This window comes from Alosa sapidissima, chromosome 17 (genome assembly GCF_018492685.1).
Source record: "Alosa sapidissima isolate fAloSap1 chromosome 17, fAloSap1.pri, whole genome shotgun sequence".
In the NCBI taxonomy this organism is placed as follows: domain Eukaryota; kingdom Metazoa; phylum Chordata; class Actinopteri; order Clupeiformes; family Clupeidae; genus Alosa; species Alosa sapidissima.
Genome location: NC_055973.1, coordinates 10003708 through 10022822, shown reverse-complemented (window position 1 = coordinate 10022822; position 19115 = coordinate 10003708). Strand labels below are relative to the sequence as shown.

At 45.8% G+C, this 19115-nt stretch overlaps 1 protein-coding gene across 5 annotated transcripts in view; it reads left to right on the top strand.

The window, feature by feature from the left end:
• prkag2a (protein kinase, AMP-activated, gamma 2 non-catalytic subunit a) overlaps positions 1-19115 on the top strand; it is a 72348-nt gene that overhangs the window by 14076 nt on the left and 39157 nt on the right. For 4 of the 5 annotated variants that reach the window (XR_006024505.1, XM_042067505.1, XM_042067506.1 and 1 more), the window contains exon 3: positions 1347-1632. Coding sequence is in view for 4 of the 5 variants with exons in the window: in XM_042067505.1 (XP_041923439.1) it covers positions 1347-1632 (286 nt within the window). In the remaining variant the exon portion in view is untranslated. Of the gene's footprint in view, positions 1-1346; positions 1633-18203 lie in introns of those variants that run through there. The other variant, XM_042067508.1, reaches the window with a different exon arrangement.

The window sequence follows — 19115 nt, the reverse complement described above, 5'->3', positions numbered from 1 at the left end:
TTGCCGAGAAGAAGAAACTTTGGCCGGCCTTGTCCAACCACCGCTCAGGTCCGATGGTCCAGACATGTTTGTTCTGGCTGCCGTGCAACACGTTGGCTGGACTCTAATCTGCCTCACTAGCTGCCATAATAATAGCAGGTGTCAGATAATATTCCCATTATAACTTATAATGAACTCGGAACAGTAGCGCTTTCACCTGCAAAACATTACATTAAGACTTCATTAATAGCTGCACCAGTGAAGGAGATGAAAATGAACTAGTTGGTTAGTTTGTGAGTGAAGGTCATGTGGAGAGGGAATGTGTGGGAGGCTGTTGTGTAATGTCGAAGTGTATGCAGATGAAGTTGTGCTGTTAAGAGTGGGGAGTGATGCTGTCTCTCTCTGTGGGGTTCAGTGGGGGTCAGACCCTGGATCTAGAGCAGGGGTGGGTGAACTTTTTGGCTCAAGGGCCACATTGGGTTTTGAAAACACATAAAACACACACATAAAAAAATATTTTTTTATAGCCTATAATTTATGACAAGTATTTGTTTTAAAATATTAATTGCTTAAAACATACTGCTAATTTGATGCTGTTTAACAAATGTATAAATTGTGCACTGTCGCTTTAAGACAGTCACTTTAATTCACGTTTATTTCTCATTTCTCAATGATCTTCTGCCTGCTCCGCTATGGCTAGTGCTGTAGCCTACCTGTGCCCTCTCACAGTTTTTAAATGGTCAGTAGTGGGAACTACTGTTTCCTTCATGATTTCCTTTTAAAAGTTTCCTATAAGAAGGAGATATCAATAATTATTATCAACAATGACAACCCAGCTGGAACCTGCTGCTCTCTCTCTCCCTCTTATGACTGCAGATGCCTTCCCATAACGTTCATGTTAGATCTGCTGCAAAGGACATAACTAAGAGTAGGCCTATCCTTTCTAGGCCTATTTAACATGATGTTTTGGCATTGACATTGTAAACTTTCTCTAAGGAGAGTGAAAAGCAGTTTGCAGTAAAGCTAACCACGTCGTCTCTATCGCAGGAAAAAAATAGCGAGCAGCCTGATAACCAAATTAAATGCTCGGCGGGCCGGAAGAAAGTGCTTGGCGGGCCGGGCCGCAGTTTGCCCACCCCTGATCTAGAGTCTTTGATCTGGTAACTGGGCTTGATTAAGAAATGTTCTCTTGTGTCATGACTCATGCCCATGTGCTGAGAGGTTGCTTTGTTTCAGTGTTGGAAAATTCTAATTGGTGTGTGTGCGCGTGCGTGCGTGCATACATGCATCTGTAAACGCATGCATGTGGTGTGTGATTGCATGCATGTGTTTGTTTGTGTGTGTGTGTCTGCGTGTGTCTTTGACAGGGGGATGCAGGTTGCCAGTCGGCGAGCCCCACCAGAGGCTTTTTCGCACGGAGCCCCTTTAGCCGGCCCTCCAGCCCTCTGTCGGCCCCAGTGAGGAACAGCTCCCGCAACACCCAGGGCTCCCCAAAAACCATCTTCCCCTACCCCGCGCACCAGGACTCCCCACCCAAGTCCCCACACCGCCTCAGCTTCACGGGCATCTTCCGCACCTCCTCCAGGGACTCCAGCTCCACCTCCACCTCCCCCTCCCCCGTCAGCATCAAGCTCTTCTCTAGAGCACGGAAAGGTAGGAGCCAGGAGCGTTCTCAACCCTATCTTACATGCTGAAAACTCAATGTTACATGCTGTATCTGAAAACAGGATCTTCTCTAGCCTGTTGATGAGTGAATTATTTTCCTGGTTCCTTCTAGAATTTTACGCAAACAATCTATAGTTTCAGTATTCTTTATACTGTCTATGGGGAAAATCTCTCATATTACATACCTCTCGGATTGCGAACATTCTAATCACATATTTGTGACCGTACTCCTTAACAGGCTAGAGCATAGCGTTATCAACTCTATCTTACATGCTGTAGCTCAGTGGTTCTTAAACTGGGGTTGGCAAAAATATGGGAGGTGTTGCGAAATGATTTGCATTAGGCATATTCAGTAGTCCTAGATGTAGGCTTACAATTCACAGTGTTTCAATAATGTTCCTCCGAAAGTGGCTGCTCTTTGACAGAGCACTATGCAGCCTTCTTTTGTCACAGAAGCGCCAGTTATACATTGGAAAATAAAAAATCAGATTGTGAAAGGCTGCCATGCATTAATGCCTTTGGTGTTGACAGCCTAACTATGAGAGAAGCCATTTTCTGCCTCTGCCACCGATGCCCATATCGCAACATTTTCCAAAGTGCAACTTGTTTTTGCCAGTTGGAAAGAGGTAGCGAGTCTTGGCCCATGGTTTTTGGTGGGTCGCCAGACAAAAGGTTTAAGAACCACTGCTCTAGAGCATGGAAAGGTTTGAAGCAAGAGCATTCTCAGCTCAACGTTACAAGCTGTACCGGATATCAAGCTCTTCTCTAGAGCACCAACAGGTAGGAATCAGGAGCACTCTCAAGAAGCTCTTCTCTAGAACTAGTGATCAGATCTCACTTTTGTTGTTAGATTATGTCAGGTCAGGTTATTCCCTCAGCTCTGATTGCTGTCAGGGGGACATCAATGCTGAAAGAGGATATCTTTCTTCGTACTGCTCTATCAGGGGCAACTGTCAGGAGACCAGGCATAGACATCCCTGTCCCTGGCCAGCTTTTCTGCCATCCACATGGGCTGTACCTGTTAACTTACCTGCTAATGTATACAACATGGTTTCAAGACGATGATGTTTGTTTACTTCAGACACTGTGGAGCCATTATGATCTCGTAAGCTGCGATGCAGTAGACCTACCATCATCTGGACCTCCAGTGGCTTTGAGTGTTAATGTATTGTTATTGTTGTTGTGATATTTGATGTCATTACTATGCCAGGGTTAGGCTGTAATTGTGTAGAGCCTCTAATGGCTCCATGGCTGAGTGGTGCGAATAACTGAGAGGTCTGACTGCAGTGCCTCTGATGGTCATTAGTCATGATGACCCTACAATGATCAAATGAGGCCAAATTAAGATTATGTTTTATTATCCTCCATTAAAATGACTATTGCTTAATTTGGGCAACTCCATACTTAACCACCTCTAGCCAATGTAGTAGTAGTAGTAGTAGTAGTAGTAGTAGTAGTAGTAGTAGTAGTAGTAGGAGGTAGATTTCTGCCTCAGTTTCACTGTCTATGTTTCTATTCCAGTTTGTAGTGTGCTTGTTTCTGTTCCAGTTTGACTATTTCTGTTCCAGTTTGTAGTTCATTCCATGATGCCTCAAGGCTGAAGACGTAGGTGAATCTCAAGTAAAATAGCCTGCAGCTATTGAGGAGATCATTGATTCTTTTGGATTAAAGTATGGTGGCCAAGAGTGGTCCTGGCTCATGTCTTTTTGTATTGACTTGCATTAGTCATCTTCACTGGAGAAGAAAGAGAAGTCTATACTAATTAGGTATAGGAATAAGCATGTTTTACTATGTTTTTTGGACGCGATTAAATAAAATCTAGAGGGCATTTTTTTCTTTTATGAAAACATCCTGGGATTTTAATTGATTTGTAGTTGGAAAATGTAAGTTATTTTAAAAGCACAGAGCCACCAAACAAACACACACACATTAAATCAGATATTCTTAGTTCCATGAATTTCGAAGCCCCTGTTTTTGTTATCCCTGTAGTCCTTCTGTGGGGTCAATGCTCATATGAACTTCTAATAGTTCAGCAGTTAATTATCAGCTATTGGAGTCAAGATGCTTGATAAACTATCCCAATTCTATACTGAACTCCCTGACTATCAAAACTACTGTGCATTATTACACTTCTCTGTGGAATACTCTGTTCTGATTGGCCAATGGAGGTGCTTGAAGGTCTGTTATTTCTAAATAACAGCACTGCTGAGCAAGAGTCAGTCTGCAGTTGAGGTTGCATTAGCATAATGTACTGGTGGACTTGGTGACGCAGCTGATAGTGTTGTTGGCTGTGAGCTAAGAGGTTGTGTAGGCGTTAGCGTCCTCGCTAACAGACTCTGACTGCACATTCAGTGCAGGCGGATAGCTGACCTAATATGCAAGGCCATCACAATTATGAGAGACATGGAGGCAAAAGTAGATGGATTTTTAAAAGGATGGGAGATTAAAAAAATGACATATGCTGGCTGAATCTCTCTCTCTCTCTCTCGCTCTGTCTCTCTCTCTCTCACTTTTTCTCTGTCTCTCCTTTTGCATCTTCAGAAAGCCCACATGTCATGGACTCTTTTGCTTGTTTCATGTGTCTTTTGTGTTGTTGCGCAACGCTGGCAGCTTAATTCTCATTCACTGAACCAGAGTCATGACCCCAATGTTATGTGGCGGCTTATAACTTCCTTGTGACTCCAAAGAGGGAAAAAACTTTTATTCTAGCTGTGGGCCAGAGATGGAATTAAGTGTAGCTGTGGGAGGCTACCTCTTTGAAACACAAACAAAGAAACAGACACACAAACAAACACACACACACACACGCAATAACAAACAAACAGGCAACAGTGGGCCTTGGCCTCTCAGCAGTAGCCTTGTCCTTCACCATGGAAACGCTGTAAACAAACAGTTGGTGCTCCTCCGACTGTCTGTGTTTTGTCTAGGAGGCACACCTACAGCAGGGAAGGCCATAATGGGCTGATTAGAGACTGTCGGTAGTGAAAGGCAAGATAGTTATTTTACTAGAGGAGACATGCAATTAAACGGAATGTGGTAATAAGCTCAGCCTCAGCTGGGCGCTGTGCGAGTCGACTGCAGTAGTCTAGATTCCGCTGAGTAATTGGGCTCCGCTGATGTGAAATTAAGACGTGGACTCTTGCTTGGGTGTTTGTACTCTAAGCCTATAAATGTCTTTATTTCATAAATCAATCACTCTGTTGCCTGTAAGGCATAAAACACCCTTCTCTGCTTCTAATTACAGTGAGGTATCCATCATATCAAACAGGAGTCTGTGATCAATGTTGTCTGTAATGGTCGCTGGGTAGGTAGTTTAAACAGCAGCAGATGCAATATAGCAGAATATCAATTGCAGGAAAATGGCGAGTTTTCCCAGCCTGGTTTGTTGCAAACTGTGTGGGAGGATGTGTGGGCCAATAGCTCCCCTAACACAGAGAAGAAACACAGACCTTAGCACACACTTTTAAACACACACACACACACACACATACACACACACACACACACACACACACACACACACTTATGTAACTACACTCTAACACATCTGTGAGTATATCAGTGTTGACTCCATTGCAGAAATTGCTAGTGATTTACTGTCAAGGACCACAGCCATGGGTTTGCTCTGCATATATTGAACAGACAGTGACTCACCCTGCTTGTTTACCAGCAGTCAGAGGCTGTTTGTCATCTATGGACTGTAGTAGCCTTCTCACCTGATGAACTAGATCTGGACTAAATCTCCTGACCAGACTACTGGACAATGCTACCCATACTTAATTGTGTTTATTCGACAAGAGTGCATGCCTGTGTTGTTTGGAAGGTGTTTAATGTCTGGTCATAAAAAACACACACCGACTCACAAGCTGTCTGTTACACAGACAAACACGTGGAAAAACACCACATCCTTTGAGCAATGTGTATAGTCCCTGGAAGTCCGATAAGTCGCTTGGATCGGCTGGAATTTTGTTTTGATGGATTCGCTGCAGCAGAGTTAACGTCCACCCTCTCCCCAAACAGAACCAAAGCCTCCCCCCGTCACTGCCCCTACCCCCTGCCTCCCTGTCAATACCACCTGTCCTGTTCACTGGCTATTCACTACCTCTCATGAATAGCTTAGTTGTCTTTTTGTCACAACTGCATGTTTTTTTTTGTCAATTGTGTGTAGGTATTTAGTTTGTTCATTTGTCAGCCGTTTGTTGTTGTCTGTTAAAGTATGTCAATGGTCATAAATGGGAAGCACAACTAGTCCCAGTTCCATGACTGATGACTTAAACAAATATCTCTCTAGGTCAGTCTTGTGGCTACTGTAGCTTGACACTCAGTTTAACACGCTCCGATGGGAGCTGTGGCTTGTACGGGTCACTGAAGGAGATGATGCGGATGCTCTCACTGGCTGACTAAGCTGCATTCTACAGCTAAGTGTTGAAAATGACCAAGTGGTGACTTTGGTGAGAATTTAAAGTGTTTTGGTGAGAATGTCAAAGTGTTTTCAACCCGCTAATGATCATCATAAAGAACAGCACGAAAGACTAGTGTTAAACCACGGCTTCCACTAATATTCCTCCATATTTTTCTCCTCTCCGCAGATAACTTTACTAAGATATTATCTTAACTTAGCCTTCTCATAAGAACTGTTTTGTCTATGTATAAGTAAGTATAATTATACTCTTTTGATCCCGTGAGGGAAATTTGGTCTCTGCATTTATACCAATCCGTGAATTAGTGAAACACACACAGCACACAGTGAGGTGAAGCACACACTAACCCGGAGCAGTGAACTGCCTGCAACAACAGTGGCGCTAGGGGAGCAGTGAGTGGTTAGGTGCCTTGCTCTATATGTGGGCATGGGAGAGCAGTGAGGGGTTAGGTGCCTTGCTCTATATGTGGGCATGGGAGAGCAGTGAGGGGTTAGGTGCCTTGCTCTATATGTGGGCATGGGAGAGCAGTGAGGGGTTAGGTGCCTTGCTCTATATGTGGGCATGGGAGAGCAGTGAGGGGTTAGGTGCCTTGCTCTATATGTGGGCATGGGAGAGCAGTGAGGGGTTAGGTGCCTTGCTCTATATGTGGGCATGGGAGAGCAGTGCTCAACCACTTCCGCCGCCCACATTTTTCCTACTGGTCGGGGATCGAACTGGCAACTCTTCGGTTACAAGCCCAAAGGCCTAACCAGTAGGCCATGGCTGCCCCCAGATGAGACCAGTTTCACGTTGCCTATGCGCCCCTGACTATCAAAATACCAATGTGCTGTTTGAAGTTGCGCTGCTTGCTGTTAAAGAGAAAGACAGATGTCATTCTCATTGGTTTAAAGGATGTTACATCCCAAGTCACCCCTGACTGATTAAGAACAATCCTTTTGCGCCTGGTGCCCAGCGCTTGGATCACAAAATCACGGCATTAAATTAGTGAATATGGACTGGCCACGCTTTTAGTGTCTATAAACTGTGTGCCTCTGACCATCTGTCTCTGATCGCCAAGATAGGGCCTATCTTGTTGGGGTCAAGCTTTTCTGTGCCCTTATTGGTGCTAACTGTGATGTGAAACCATGCACTCAGCCTCACAGACCAACTGGCCGGGGTTATCACAGAAAGAGATGAATGAGCAGCCCCCTCCACCCTGTACTGTACCAGGCAGTGATGGTATAGAGAAAAAGTGCATTTGTGTGCAGCAACAGCCCCATCTAGTGGTTTGTTGTGCACTACATGTACTGTATTTGGAAATCGCCACAAGGATGCATTTGTCTCTCGTTTTGGTTTTCTAGTGCATGAAAAATATTCTTCATGTGTGACAATCTGTCAGATGTGTAGGTAATGATCCTGACAGACAGTGAGACAAAGACATTGGCTATTTAACAACAAGGTATTGAAGTGAAATGATCAAGTTTGACCTGCCAAATGATGTTCCTTTTAGGCAAATAGGAACAATGGGGTTGTACCAGCACAGTTCAAGGTAAAGGCCATCTCGCACAGTTAAATGTGAAGGACATCTTGCCATGTTGCATGTTGAGATTCATAAGTTCATCAGGATCAAATACATTAGTAAATGAAACAATCATTCTGATTCTTCCTTTTTAATAATGATTAATCTTTTTTCATGTATTTTCCTACTCCTTATTCCTATTTATCTTTGATCTATGATCTAGCCTGGGTGAACCTAGACGAGATGGTTAGCAAATTTGAGTTTACTCTGCAGGTTGGTCTGGAAAGCAGCCCTTTGGCATCCGTTTCTGAATCACCAAAAACCCCGGAATGTGTATTTTCTTTGGAATTGAGTAAACAACTGCATTTAAAACCTTTGTTTACAAGAAAGATATATTTGCTGCACATCTGAAATGATTTGATTAGACTTTGATAAACACATTCAAGTTTAACAGTGCAGTCAGGGATTTCGCAGGAAGTTGTGTTTGCTAATAAATGTAAACATAAACATAAACACAGACACTTTTGTGCAAAAAACAGCACATTATATTTTAACCAAGGACCAAACAATACACACTTTTTGTACAGTGTATGTGTGATGGGTGAAGCACGTGTGGGGCACCCTGGGATGGGAGAAGTACGGCTGGTGGTTGCGCGAGGGACGCCAGTGTACGTGAAGTGCATGGGCAAGCTTCCCGAAGGGGAGGGCAGTGTGACGGAGTACCGTCACTACAGTTGAGTATGCGCTCTGACTGCCATACCAACGGGCCTGGCTCTTTGCCGTTGCGGTCAAGCTGCAGGATTAGTGCCCCGGAGACCCGGGTTCAAGACCGGGTGGGGTCACTGCTCTCTGCCTTCGCTACAGGGCTCCTTTCCAGACGACAGAAATTTGCTAACAGGTTTGTCTGGGTTCAGCCAGGCTTTCTATGATCATAACTGTCATCGGAACTTGTCAACAGGACTTGATAATAATCTCATAAACTGAACCTGTCTGTGGTATTGAAGGAGCTTCCCATTCTCCCCCTTTAATGGTTAATGCTTTTCACCACTAGATGGAAACACAGGACATGTTTCTATTCACTAGACTCATTACCAGTTTGCTGTAATCCTTATTAAAATAACAACTAGGATTATTTTAACAATTATGTAAGTTCAATTTGCTTTCGAATTCCTCTGGAAAGCACCCTGGATAATACATAATACATGGCTGTAAAATCATGATTGAATTCCTTGCAGGGCTGAGCTGGGAGTGTAAGCCCTAGATGGCCTTCTCTCAGACCTCAGAGGCCTGGTGGGGTTGTTAGTGAGACGCCTCAAGTGAAACAGAAACCTCTCCTCCAGTATCCTGGGGACATGCCTACATGTCTACATATTGGCCAGAAGCCGGTAAGCAGTAAGCAAAGCTGTGCAACACCACAACAGAGCCACAGTATTCACAGTGAGGTTCAGTCATTTGTCTCAGAGTCAGAGATTGAGTCTTGTGTTCTAGCCTATTACATATAAACTACAATGTAGTCAACAATCTGTTTACGCTCACTTGTGATGAGACAGATATTTTATTTTGCTATATGAATTGTAGATAGAAATCCCCTGTCTTCCTGATGGTAAGTGACAGTGCAATTCAGTTAGCATTTATCACCATCACCATTTGGATGACAGCCAGGTGTGGAGACAATTTGATTAGTGGCATTTCATTTAAAAGCCCATCCTAGTTCTGATGGGAGCTCGGGTCTGCTGTGTGTGGGCTGTTCTGTCCTCAGGTAAGCGGATGACCGTCAGACTGACAGGTGGGTGTCTGCTCTACTGATGTGGGACAGACAGAACACCTGCCCTCTGTCTTCTGGTGATCTCTACGCTTTGTGTGTGTGTGTGTGTGTGTGTGTGTGTGTGTGTGTGTGTGTGTGTGAGATTGGTCTTTGGCTCACACATACATCAATCATTTGTGATATCCTGGACCCACTCTGCAGTAATACTTGATTACAATATGCAGGATCACTGGCTGCTGGCCTAGTTATCCCCTGGATACTGGAATCTCCACTGCCAATCAGAATCTGTCACCCAGAGCACTAATATTCACTGTCTTTAGAGTGAAGCAGCAGTAGGCCTCATCTATCTTATTTTTGTTTGGCTGCAGCCACAATGACCCTGTATGGGTGCACCCTGTACACAGTATGAGCAGAATGGCCTAATTCGTCTTGCCACTCCTACTGTGTGTTTATGTAAGTTAGTGTGTGTGTGTGTGTGTGTGTGATGTCACCTCTGTCACGGGACACACTGGTTCCTTTACCCTCTGGCCGCACTTGGCAGCCTGGTCCTACTTCCCCCCTCCAGCTGTGCCCGGACCCTCTCTATCTGATCATCACACACACAAACTCTCTCTCTTTTTCCATCTCTCTCTCTCTCTCTCTCTCTCTCTCTCACTCTCTCTCTCTCTTTCACACACACACACACACACACACACACACACACACACACACATGCACATGCATAAACACACACTCTCTATCTTGAATCTGTCCCTCGTTCTATCTTTTCCTTTCTTTTCCTTACTTTCTCTCTCCCTTTCTCTCTCCCTTTCTCTCTCTCTCTCTCTCTCTCTCTCACACACTCACACACACACACATATACACACACACTCATACACACAGACACATACAGTATACTCTTCTCCTCTCTCTCTTTCTCTCTCTGTCTTTCTCTCTCTCTCACTCTCACTCTTTCCGTGCGGGTGCATGTTAATTCCTTCTCCCTCCCCGCTCCTCGGTGGCTGCCGTTGCCAGGCTGCGGCTAAATAAACAGTGTGGCGCGTGGCCCCTCTGAGCGAGCTGGCCGCAGGCAGCTGACTGGCCGACGCCGGCCACCCATGCGCGTGCGTGCGTGTGTGTGTGTGTGTGTGTGTGTGTGTGTGACGTGGTGACATCATGTGCCCTGCTAGCCCTTATCGGAGCGGCCTGACCGTCCCACGACCCCCTCCTAAAAAGGGGGTGCCGCCACCATCGTTAGCTCCATCTTTGGTGTCGGATGGATGCGAGTGTGGAGGAAGGAGAGTTGTCTCCTTCTCTTCTTTTTACCACACTCTCTCTTCCAGAGCCTTGGTAATTCTTAGGTGACGTACTTTGAGTATGTCCATACGTCCATACGTGTGCATATGTGTGCGCAGCTGTCATCTGATAGGGTCATTGTGAGTCCTTCTGCCTTTCTCTCTCATTGTACTCTGCTTCTTTCTCTTATTCTCTCTCTCTCTCTCTCTCTCTCTCTCTCTCTTCCTCTCCAAGAAATCTGTCCATTTGACAACCTGCTCATTTTTTTACCATCCTCATTTTACCATCCACTCAATTTCTTACGTAAATAAACACAAGTTCCATTACCTGCATTTGAAATGGACACTGCGAAAACTTAGTCATCACACAAGGCATGTCAGTATACAGTGGGACCATCACGGATGATATTTTCAATATCCAGTGGACTCACTTAAAAAGACTGGCAGATTTGTCCTAATACCAGAAGAAATGTATGTACATGTAGTATCCCTGTGGCGAGTACCTTGTTCTATAACCTGCATGTAGGCTACATGAGAATGATATGAACACTCTGTGTTAGAGAGAGTACTCGTGTGTTTAATGTCTACACAATATGCTTAAGAAACATGGGCAAAGCTTTTGCTCTGTCTACAACTGGTCTTAAGTGGTGTGATTGTGTGTGTGTGTGTGTGTGTGTGTGTGTGTGTGTGAGAGAGAGAGAGAGAGAGAGAGAGAGAGAGAGAGAGAGAGAGAGAGAGAGAGAGAGAGAGTGTGTGTGTGTTTACTTCTGTGAGTGGGACTTATGCAACAGAGGCCAGCTCATCCATGTCGCCAGCAGTCAGACAGCGTAGTTAATTATAGGAGTGGTGTTTGTTACTCCAGAGAGAATGAGCCCAGATCCAGTTCACCTCTGACCCGGTTCCGATGCACTCTTGCACAGTCGCTTGCTACTTTCCCTCCTGTGGTACCAACAGACATGCGGATAGATGAGACCCCAGGGATGCTGGGGTACAAGAATGGAGATGAGTGTGTGTCCCCATAAACCCCCACACTCACACACACGCACGCACACACACATGCACACACACACACACACACACACACACACACACACGCGCACACACACAGACAGTCTGGTCCCTCAGGACGTGCTTGTTTGTTTTCTTAGCTGAGGATCTGGATGGCATTGAGTGATTATGGACCTCTACTGCGAAGCGGCACGTAGGTCAGACCCCCCAGAGAGAGAGAAAGAGAGAGAGAGAGAGAGAGAAAGAGAGTGAGAGTGAGAGGAGTAGAGTATATGTGTCTGTGTATGAGTGCGTGTATATATATGTGTGTGTGTGTGTGTGTGTGAGAGAGCGGGCTCAGCACAACAGGCTCAGCACAGCCATGCAAACTATGAATATGACCACCAGGCCTAAACACAATGTGCAATTAACGGCTCAACAGATTAGATCCGTCCCCTGTCATTATTATCAATTATGTAATAAATGAAAGGTTCCAGGCTCTCCTCTCTGTCCCACACCTGAATTAAACCTGTCTGATGTCAGCTAGTACTTCTTTCTTGTTGTGTCCTTCCGGTTGTGGTAGATAACAATATGTGTTTTAATAATTAAAGTCATAATAATAATTAGAAACCAGTCTTCACAATATCTTCCCAGACCGAGGTTCCCACATAATTCTTCCTTTTCTGTGGAGGCCTGTGTTACACGTAAAGACACCTTGTCCATGGACCTTGATACAGTATTTACACTGGCACAACGTCTACAGTCAAACATAAGCATCTCACAGCCAATGCAGTATTGTAGTGTTCTTCCTTATTAAGACAGTGCAAGCAAAGGGTGCTGGGGTGAAGGCTTTAGCATGTGTTAGGTCCTCATTTTGAGAAGGTGGTGTTGGTTGTGGTGGTGGTGGTGGTGGTGGGGAGGTGTAGTTATCTTCAACCTGGTGTCTAATGTGTAAGAGAATCAGAGAGAGGAGAGCAGGAGAGAGGCAGCAAGAGTCACAATGACGCTTTCGAATGATGACTCATTCAAACGACACTGTCCTTTAGTGGCCTGAGTTTTGGGTCACTACACTGATGTGGTCTATTCCTGCATGCATGCATCACATCAGTCCTCAGGCTCCTCGGCCAAATCCCACAATCCCATAGGAGTTGACTTTTCCGCTGGATTAAAAATGAAAGGACATGCCATCAGAGAGGACTCTCAAATACTTCTTCCGGAGGTTTTGGACACATGCAAGGACACGAATTTGCCCACACACACTCATAGGGAAATTATCACATGTCTCTGCATGCGCACACACCCCATTACCCTGTATCTGTCTTTCTCTCTGTCCTCTCTGTTCTATCTCTCTATCTCTCTCTCCTTCTCGCTGTCTCATTCTCTTCCTTGCTGTGATGGTGTCAGAAACATCACACCTCACCTCAGCTAAGCCTTCCCGACAGATGAGCCATCACTGAGACGGTACAGGTGTCCACCACCACCTGCCGTCTCCATCCTGCGTCACAGCTCTCCGCTGAAATGCTCGCCGCTGTTGCTGTGGTGACGCCTTCTGTGTCTCCTCAACCGGCTGTTTTTATGTACCATCTGAGCTGTATTGTGTGTGACATTAACCAAACGGGTTAGAACTTAAAGGTATTTTTTTTTTTAAAGGTAGGTAAGGGAGTGAGGTGTCGTCATCCCGTCTGTGTAAAGTAGGGCAGTCTTGTTAGTGTGCGACCTTTGCAATTAATGACAATAATTGTTGACATGGCATTTTGTTGTGGCCTTATCGCAAGCAAAAAACGTGGCCAGACATGAAGGATACCAAGGCTCATCTTTCTCTCTCTTTTCTCATTCATCCTCCCATCCTCCCCTCCAGCTCTGTCTCTCTCTATCTCCCTTGTTCTCTTTATCTCAGCCTTCTTCATGTGGGTGATATTTTGCATGTTTCAAATGATTGAACTGTAATTATGCCGACAGGATCATAGCTCGAAAAACAGAAGTGACAGTTTGAAGGTGACCCTGAAGTAGGAAAAAAAACTCTCAGCTTAGCGGCAAAGTGAACTACCGAGGCAACCGTGGCCTACTGGTTAGCGCTTCAGACTTGTAACTGGAGGGTTGCCGGTTCGAACTCTGACCAGTAGGCACGCCTGAAGTGCCCTTGAGCAAGGCACCTAACCCCTCACTGCTCCCCGAGTGCCGCTGTTGTTGCAGGCAGCTCACTACGCCAGGATTAGTGTGTTTGGGATAAATGCAGAGACCAAATTTCCCTCACGGGATCAAAAGAGTATATATACTTATACTATACATACCAAGCTAGCTCTCTTTTATAGTGCTACAGTCACCTGGCCAATAGCATCATTTTTGTTTTGTTATTTTACTGCACTGGTTTTACCATCTGGTGAATGTATAATTGGTTAACAGCCATACAGTATCTGTGAAGAACAGAGCAATGACTTTCATGGACGTCAGATTGGTCTTTGAGGCTCAACTTCACTCTCAGTCTCTTCTCAGTCTCTCTAAGCCTCTCTCATTCATTCATTCATTCATTCATTCATTCATTCATTCACTGACTCACTCACTCATTCACTCTCTTACTTACTGGCTTACTCTCAGACATAGTCACTCACTCACTCACTCACTCACTCGTGTATGCCCTCAAATAAAAACGCACACAAACACATTCACTGATTCACTCACTCATGCCCTCACTTGTTCATTCACTGACTCATTGTCTTTTTCAGGCTCTCTGTCTCTCTCAGGGCCAGATGTACGTACATTTGCGAACATAGCGTTATCAGTGCCATGGACAAACCACAGATTGCGAACGTTGTCAGACCCAAGTTTACGTCGTAGACTATTTATCAAACTGTCAATCCATAGTGTAAACTGCGCCTTTCTCTGCCTTTCTCCGCCAATAAACGCAATTTACGAATGTCCACAACTGAACGGCAGAGCCTACATACAAGCCCAGTTGAATGAAGTTCACTGATGACAACATTAAAAAGAATCAAACGTTTAGCGATCATGAAATAATACCATACATGATAAGATGTCAACAAGCAGGGAGATAATGAAGATCAGTAGTTCTACTCAAACTACTTGTGCACGTAGGCTATGGAAAATTGGTCAAATCTAGCAAGTAGGAAAGTTTAAGTGAATAACGTGAAAGTGAAAGTAAGACATTCGAAAGGCCAACGAAAGTTAAGGTCGCTTTTTATAGTACAAATACTTACAAAACTGGTGCTCTAAATAGTGATTCTGTTGTCTTTGAAAGGTTCTCTTATTGACGCATAGAACTGCAATTTGGATTAACACCTGCTTTTACAAGGTGGAAGTATTTAGGCGCAGAATAGATGTGCACTTTCAGGAGCAGTCTTTGTACATACCCGGAATACATAATTAGGCCCTCCCATCTTTTTACGCTAAACTCCCACTTTCTCCTGGATCCTCTCCATGAATGCATATGCATGACACGAAAAACGCAATAAGCCATTTTCAGCTCCCGCGACAGGCAGTTTGCGCTTTTTCATCATTGTGGCCTGTTTGTACATACCTCGTAATGATTTTACACGCACGTTGCAAAACAAATACGCCTGAAGTGGGTGCAAAAGCGTTAGTACATCTGGCCCTCTGTCCCTTGCCTTCTCCCTCTTAAGTGTTAATGGAGCCTTCAATTGTGTTTCGGTTCCAGCAGCACCCGTCTTTGTTCGCTCCGTCATGTCGAGTCTGGGGCTTTGAGAGAGTCGGGGAGCCGGTCAAGATTTTGGCGGATTAGTTCGACCCCTGCCACACCAGTGTAGGCTTTCTAAAAATCATTTCAGGGCCCGAGCGAGCAGTGTGTGTGTGTGTGTGTGTGTGTGTGTGTGTGTGTGTGTGTGTGTTTGTGTGTGTGTGTGTGTGTGTGTGTGTGTGTGTGTGTGTGTGTGTGTGTGTGTGCGGCCGAGGGGAAGTAATTGAATCAAAGGCACTTTAATTCCCACATACGTGAGATGCCCGCCGAGACGAGACAAGATGCCCGGGCCATTTGCTGGCGCTAGCCCACTCTCATTCAATTTGAGTGTGCTGACTGGAAACGCTCCCTTTACTATCGATATGCAGGCTGTACTCTACTCCACTTATGAGAAAGACTGTTAGTCCCTACAATGGCATCCATCTTAGATGCTATTGTATGAACTATGAAATAGTTAAATAGTTATTTCCATGTAGCTAAGATGCTTCAGGAGAGAGTGGAGTGCTCCTTTGGCTTGTTTTGCTGTCAGTGCTTCCATTTTACCCCTAAATCTCATCTCTAAGTGGATCATGAGTGTGACTCCACAGTAACTGCATCACAAGACCCATAAGTTGGAGGCAGAGAGCAAAGCACTTTCAGGGCACAGGGAGACAGACCTGCTGTTTTTTTTTCTTCTTGAGCTTGCCTTGTAGCGCAGCAGAGGCAGAAACACACTGTGGATCAGTGTGCGAATGTGGGTCAATGGTCGGTCTTGTGACACCCCCTGTAAGTGACGGGACAGGAACACAGTGGGTCTGTTACGGATCTGCCCAGGGTGGCACATTATTGTGTCCAGTGGCGGTTTTAAATAAAGGTCACCTGGCTCACGTTCTCACCTGGACAGACAGGTAAGGGAAGTTGCCAGCAAACCGCAGATGAATAATGCAGCCGCCCTGAAAAGTTAATGACCATATGGACCAAACACACACCAGAACACTCAACACACTCAGCCCCATCCCCAACATGCAATCAGACATAAACTCACAAACCACAGACCGAAAAAGACACCATTAACTTAACCCGCAACATATTTAAAAGTTGTGAACAATTATCAGTATTTCATTCCATATTGCATGAAGTTTCCTTCTGAGAAAATATGTATCTTGTCTGCAGCTCAGTTACCTGCAGAGCATATCTCTGGGTTTCTGTGTGGTACATTTTTGGCTCACCCTATTATAAACACCTTGTGCAGACTTCATGTTTAATGTTTCCTCCATACAGAACACTGTGGCATTGTTATGAAATGTGAGAGCGGCCTGTTTCCAAATAGCGGCGATCAGATTTTGCTATTTTGCTCTGCTTGTGTGGGGCCGGCGCTCCAGGATGCCAGCGGGTAATTAAGGCCGTCGAAATCCTGTGTTATTGTTTCTGATTCCTATTCTCCCCCCTGCACCGCAATCAAACAAGCATCACATACTCCTAAGAGGGCTGAAGAAGGAGAGAAGCTGGTGCTTTGTGGAATTACAGGCTTGCCGTAGCGCCGTTTTCTCTGAGTGCGTCGCAACTGGAATGGAGTGGAGAGAGAGAGACAGGGAGAGAGAGAAATAGAGAGAGAGAGAGAGAGAGAGAGAGAGATCATTAGCGTCAGAGGCACCAAACAAAGCCTCTTGCTCTGTGTGGTCTCAGTGCGCCTGTGAAGCTTTCCGGAACAAATATGCCCCTTTCTCCCTTTCTATCCCTCTCTTGCATCTCCTCCTGCTCTCTCTCTCTCTCTCGCTTTCTCTCTCTTTCTCTGACCCCCCACCGACCCCCCTACAAGACGCACGCCGTTGCCAAAGCTCAGCCATGCAGACATTTTCCAAGAAGCAAAGAGATTTTCCATTAATATATCTAAGATCAGATCTGAGATTTGAGCCCTGGCCCCTGGGCACAGCTGACTACTGACTCTCTCTCTCTCTCTCTCTCTCTGTCTCTCTCTCTCTCCCCCTCCAACCCTCTCCCCCCTGGCACAAACGACCTGAGAAAGCCACTCATAGCCAGAGAATGGGGTGGGGGGGTGGGTGGTGGCAGGGGCTCGAGGGACAAGAACAACTAAGGACTCGCTCAATAAGTCAAGTGTTGTGGGTAAATGGAACAGTGGGGAAAGTAGGGCGAGTATAACTTTGTTAAGCGTTTCTCACTGTAATTATATGATTGTTTTGTCAGTCTGTTAGTAAATGGCTACCGAGGATGAGGACCCTTGTATTGTGTGTGTGGATGGGGACCACCCAGACTCACTGTCACTGACTCCTGGCCAGTGGGGGCTGGAGAGTGTGGGGAGGGGAGAAGAAAGATGTGGGGGGGGGGGGGGGGGGGGGGGGCAGTAAAGAAGTAGTGCATGTAGGGGTGCGGGTGTGATGGTTGTTAAAGGAAGTGTGCGTATCCTATGGGGTGTTACTATGTTACTGCAAGTGGTGTGTGTGTGTGTGTGTGTGTGTGTGTGTGTGTGTGTGTGTGTGTGTGCATTTTATACATTATAGGAATAGTCAAGTAAACCTTTTGTCACCTCTTTCAATAAGCCTCTCTGTCGTTAAACTGCCCGACTATGCTTGTGATTAACATTTACCGCCCATGTGACATTCACACAAAACATGGACACATGCACACACACACACACACACACACACACACACACACACACACACACACACACTCATTTGTGCACATGCACACACACACACACAGACACACAAGCAATTTGAGTGGCTGGTCCACAAGTGGAGTGTGAGAGAGTAGAGTAGTGTAGTGTAGAGGGAGGGAGCAGGGGGGACTCATGCAGCCAATCACAGCCAGAGTCCCATCGCACAGGGGTTGGTTTCCTTTTACAGTCACTCAGCAACGCAGGCTATTTTAAAGAAACACCACACTTCCTCACACATGCACACACCAGCAACACCCAGCAACACCCCCCTCCCCACACACACACAACCATGCGCTCACACACATGCACACACAGCTGAACCTGACAGTGTGGTCTAAGGACAACATATGGGCTGCCTCTGAATCTGAGCGGTGAGGGTTGGAGAGAGATAGAGAGACCGAGAGAGAGTGAGAAAGAAAGAAAGAAGGAAAAGAAAGGAAAGAAGACTTGAATGTGCTAAGGTGGCTTGGAGAGCGACAAGGCATAACTTGCACTTGATCTTGACTGGGCGGATGGGAGTGTTTGGTGATGTCGACTTGACCGTCCTGACGTGCCTGGAAAAGGAGCATCTGACTCTCTGGCTGCGTTGGCACCCACGTGGAGCTTAGCCGGCACTTTCTATCCTGGCCACCTGTCCACTTAGTCCCTGGATCAGCCGCTAAGTCCGCCACTGGAGCAGGACGAGCCCGACTGCACTGACCTGAGGTCTGCCACATCTGAACAGAGAGAGAGAGAGATAGAGAGAGAGAGAGAGGGCGTGTGTATGTGTATACTTCCTACAAATGCTTCAGAGATTCAAATGCTCTCTCTCTCTCTGTCAGTAAACCTAATTTGAATCGGATTTGAATTGAACTGCTGTAGGCAGAGGGGAGAGAGCTGGAACAAGACACAGGAAACAACACAGAGAAGACAACTCCTAGAGCAAGAGAAAAGGGGAAAAAAGGAAAGTGAGACACAGAGTCCCAGAGGTCAGTCTCTGGTAATTCCGTTGGATTTTATTCCCGGCGGGTCCGGCATGCTTTTCTCCGCCGGCGCGGTCATCAGCCGCCCACGGTCCCGCGGAGCCCCATGAAGCGCTTCAGCAGCTTGCGGGGGAACAAGAAGCGCAAGGAGCAGGATGGACGCACCGGGCGACGCCAGTCTGAGCCGCACGGC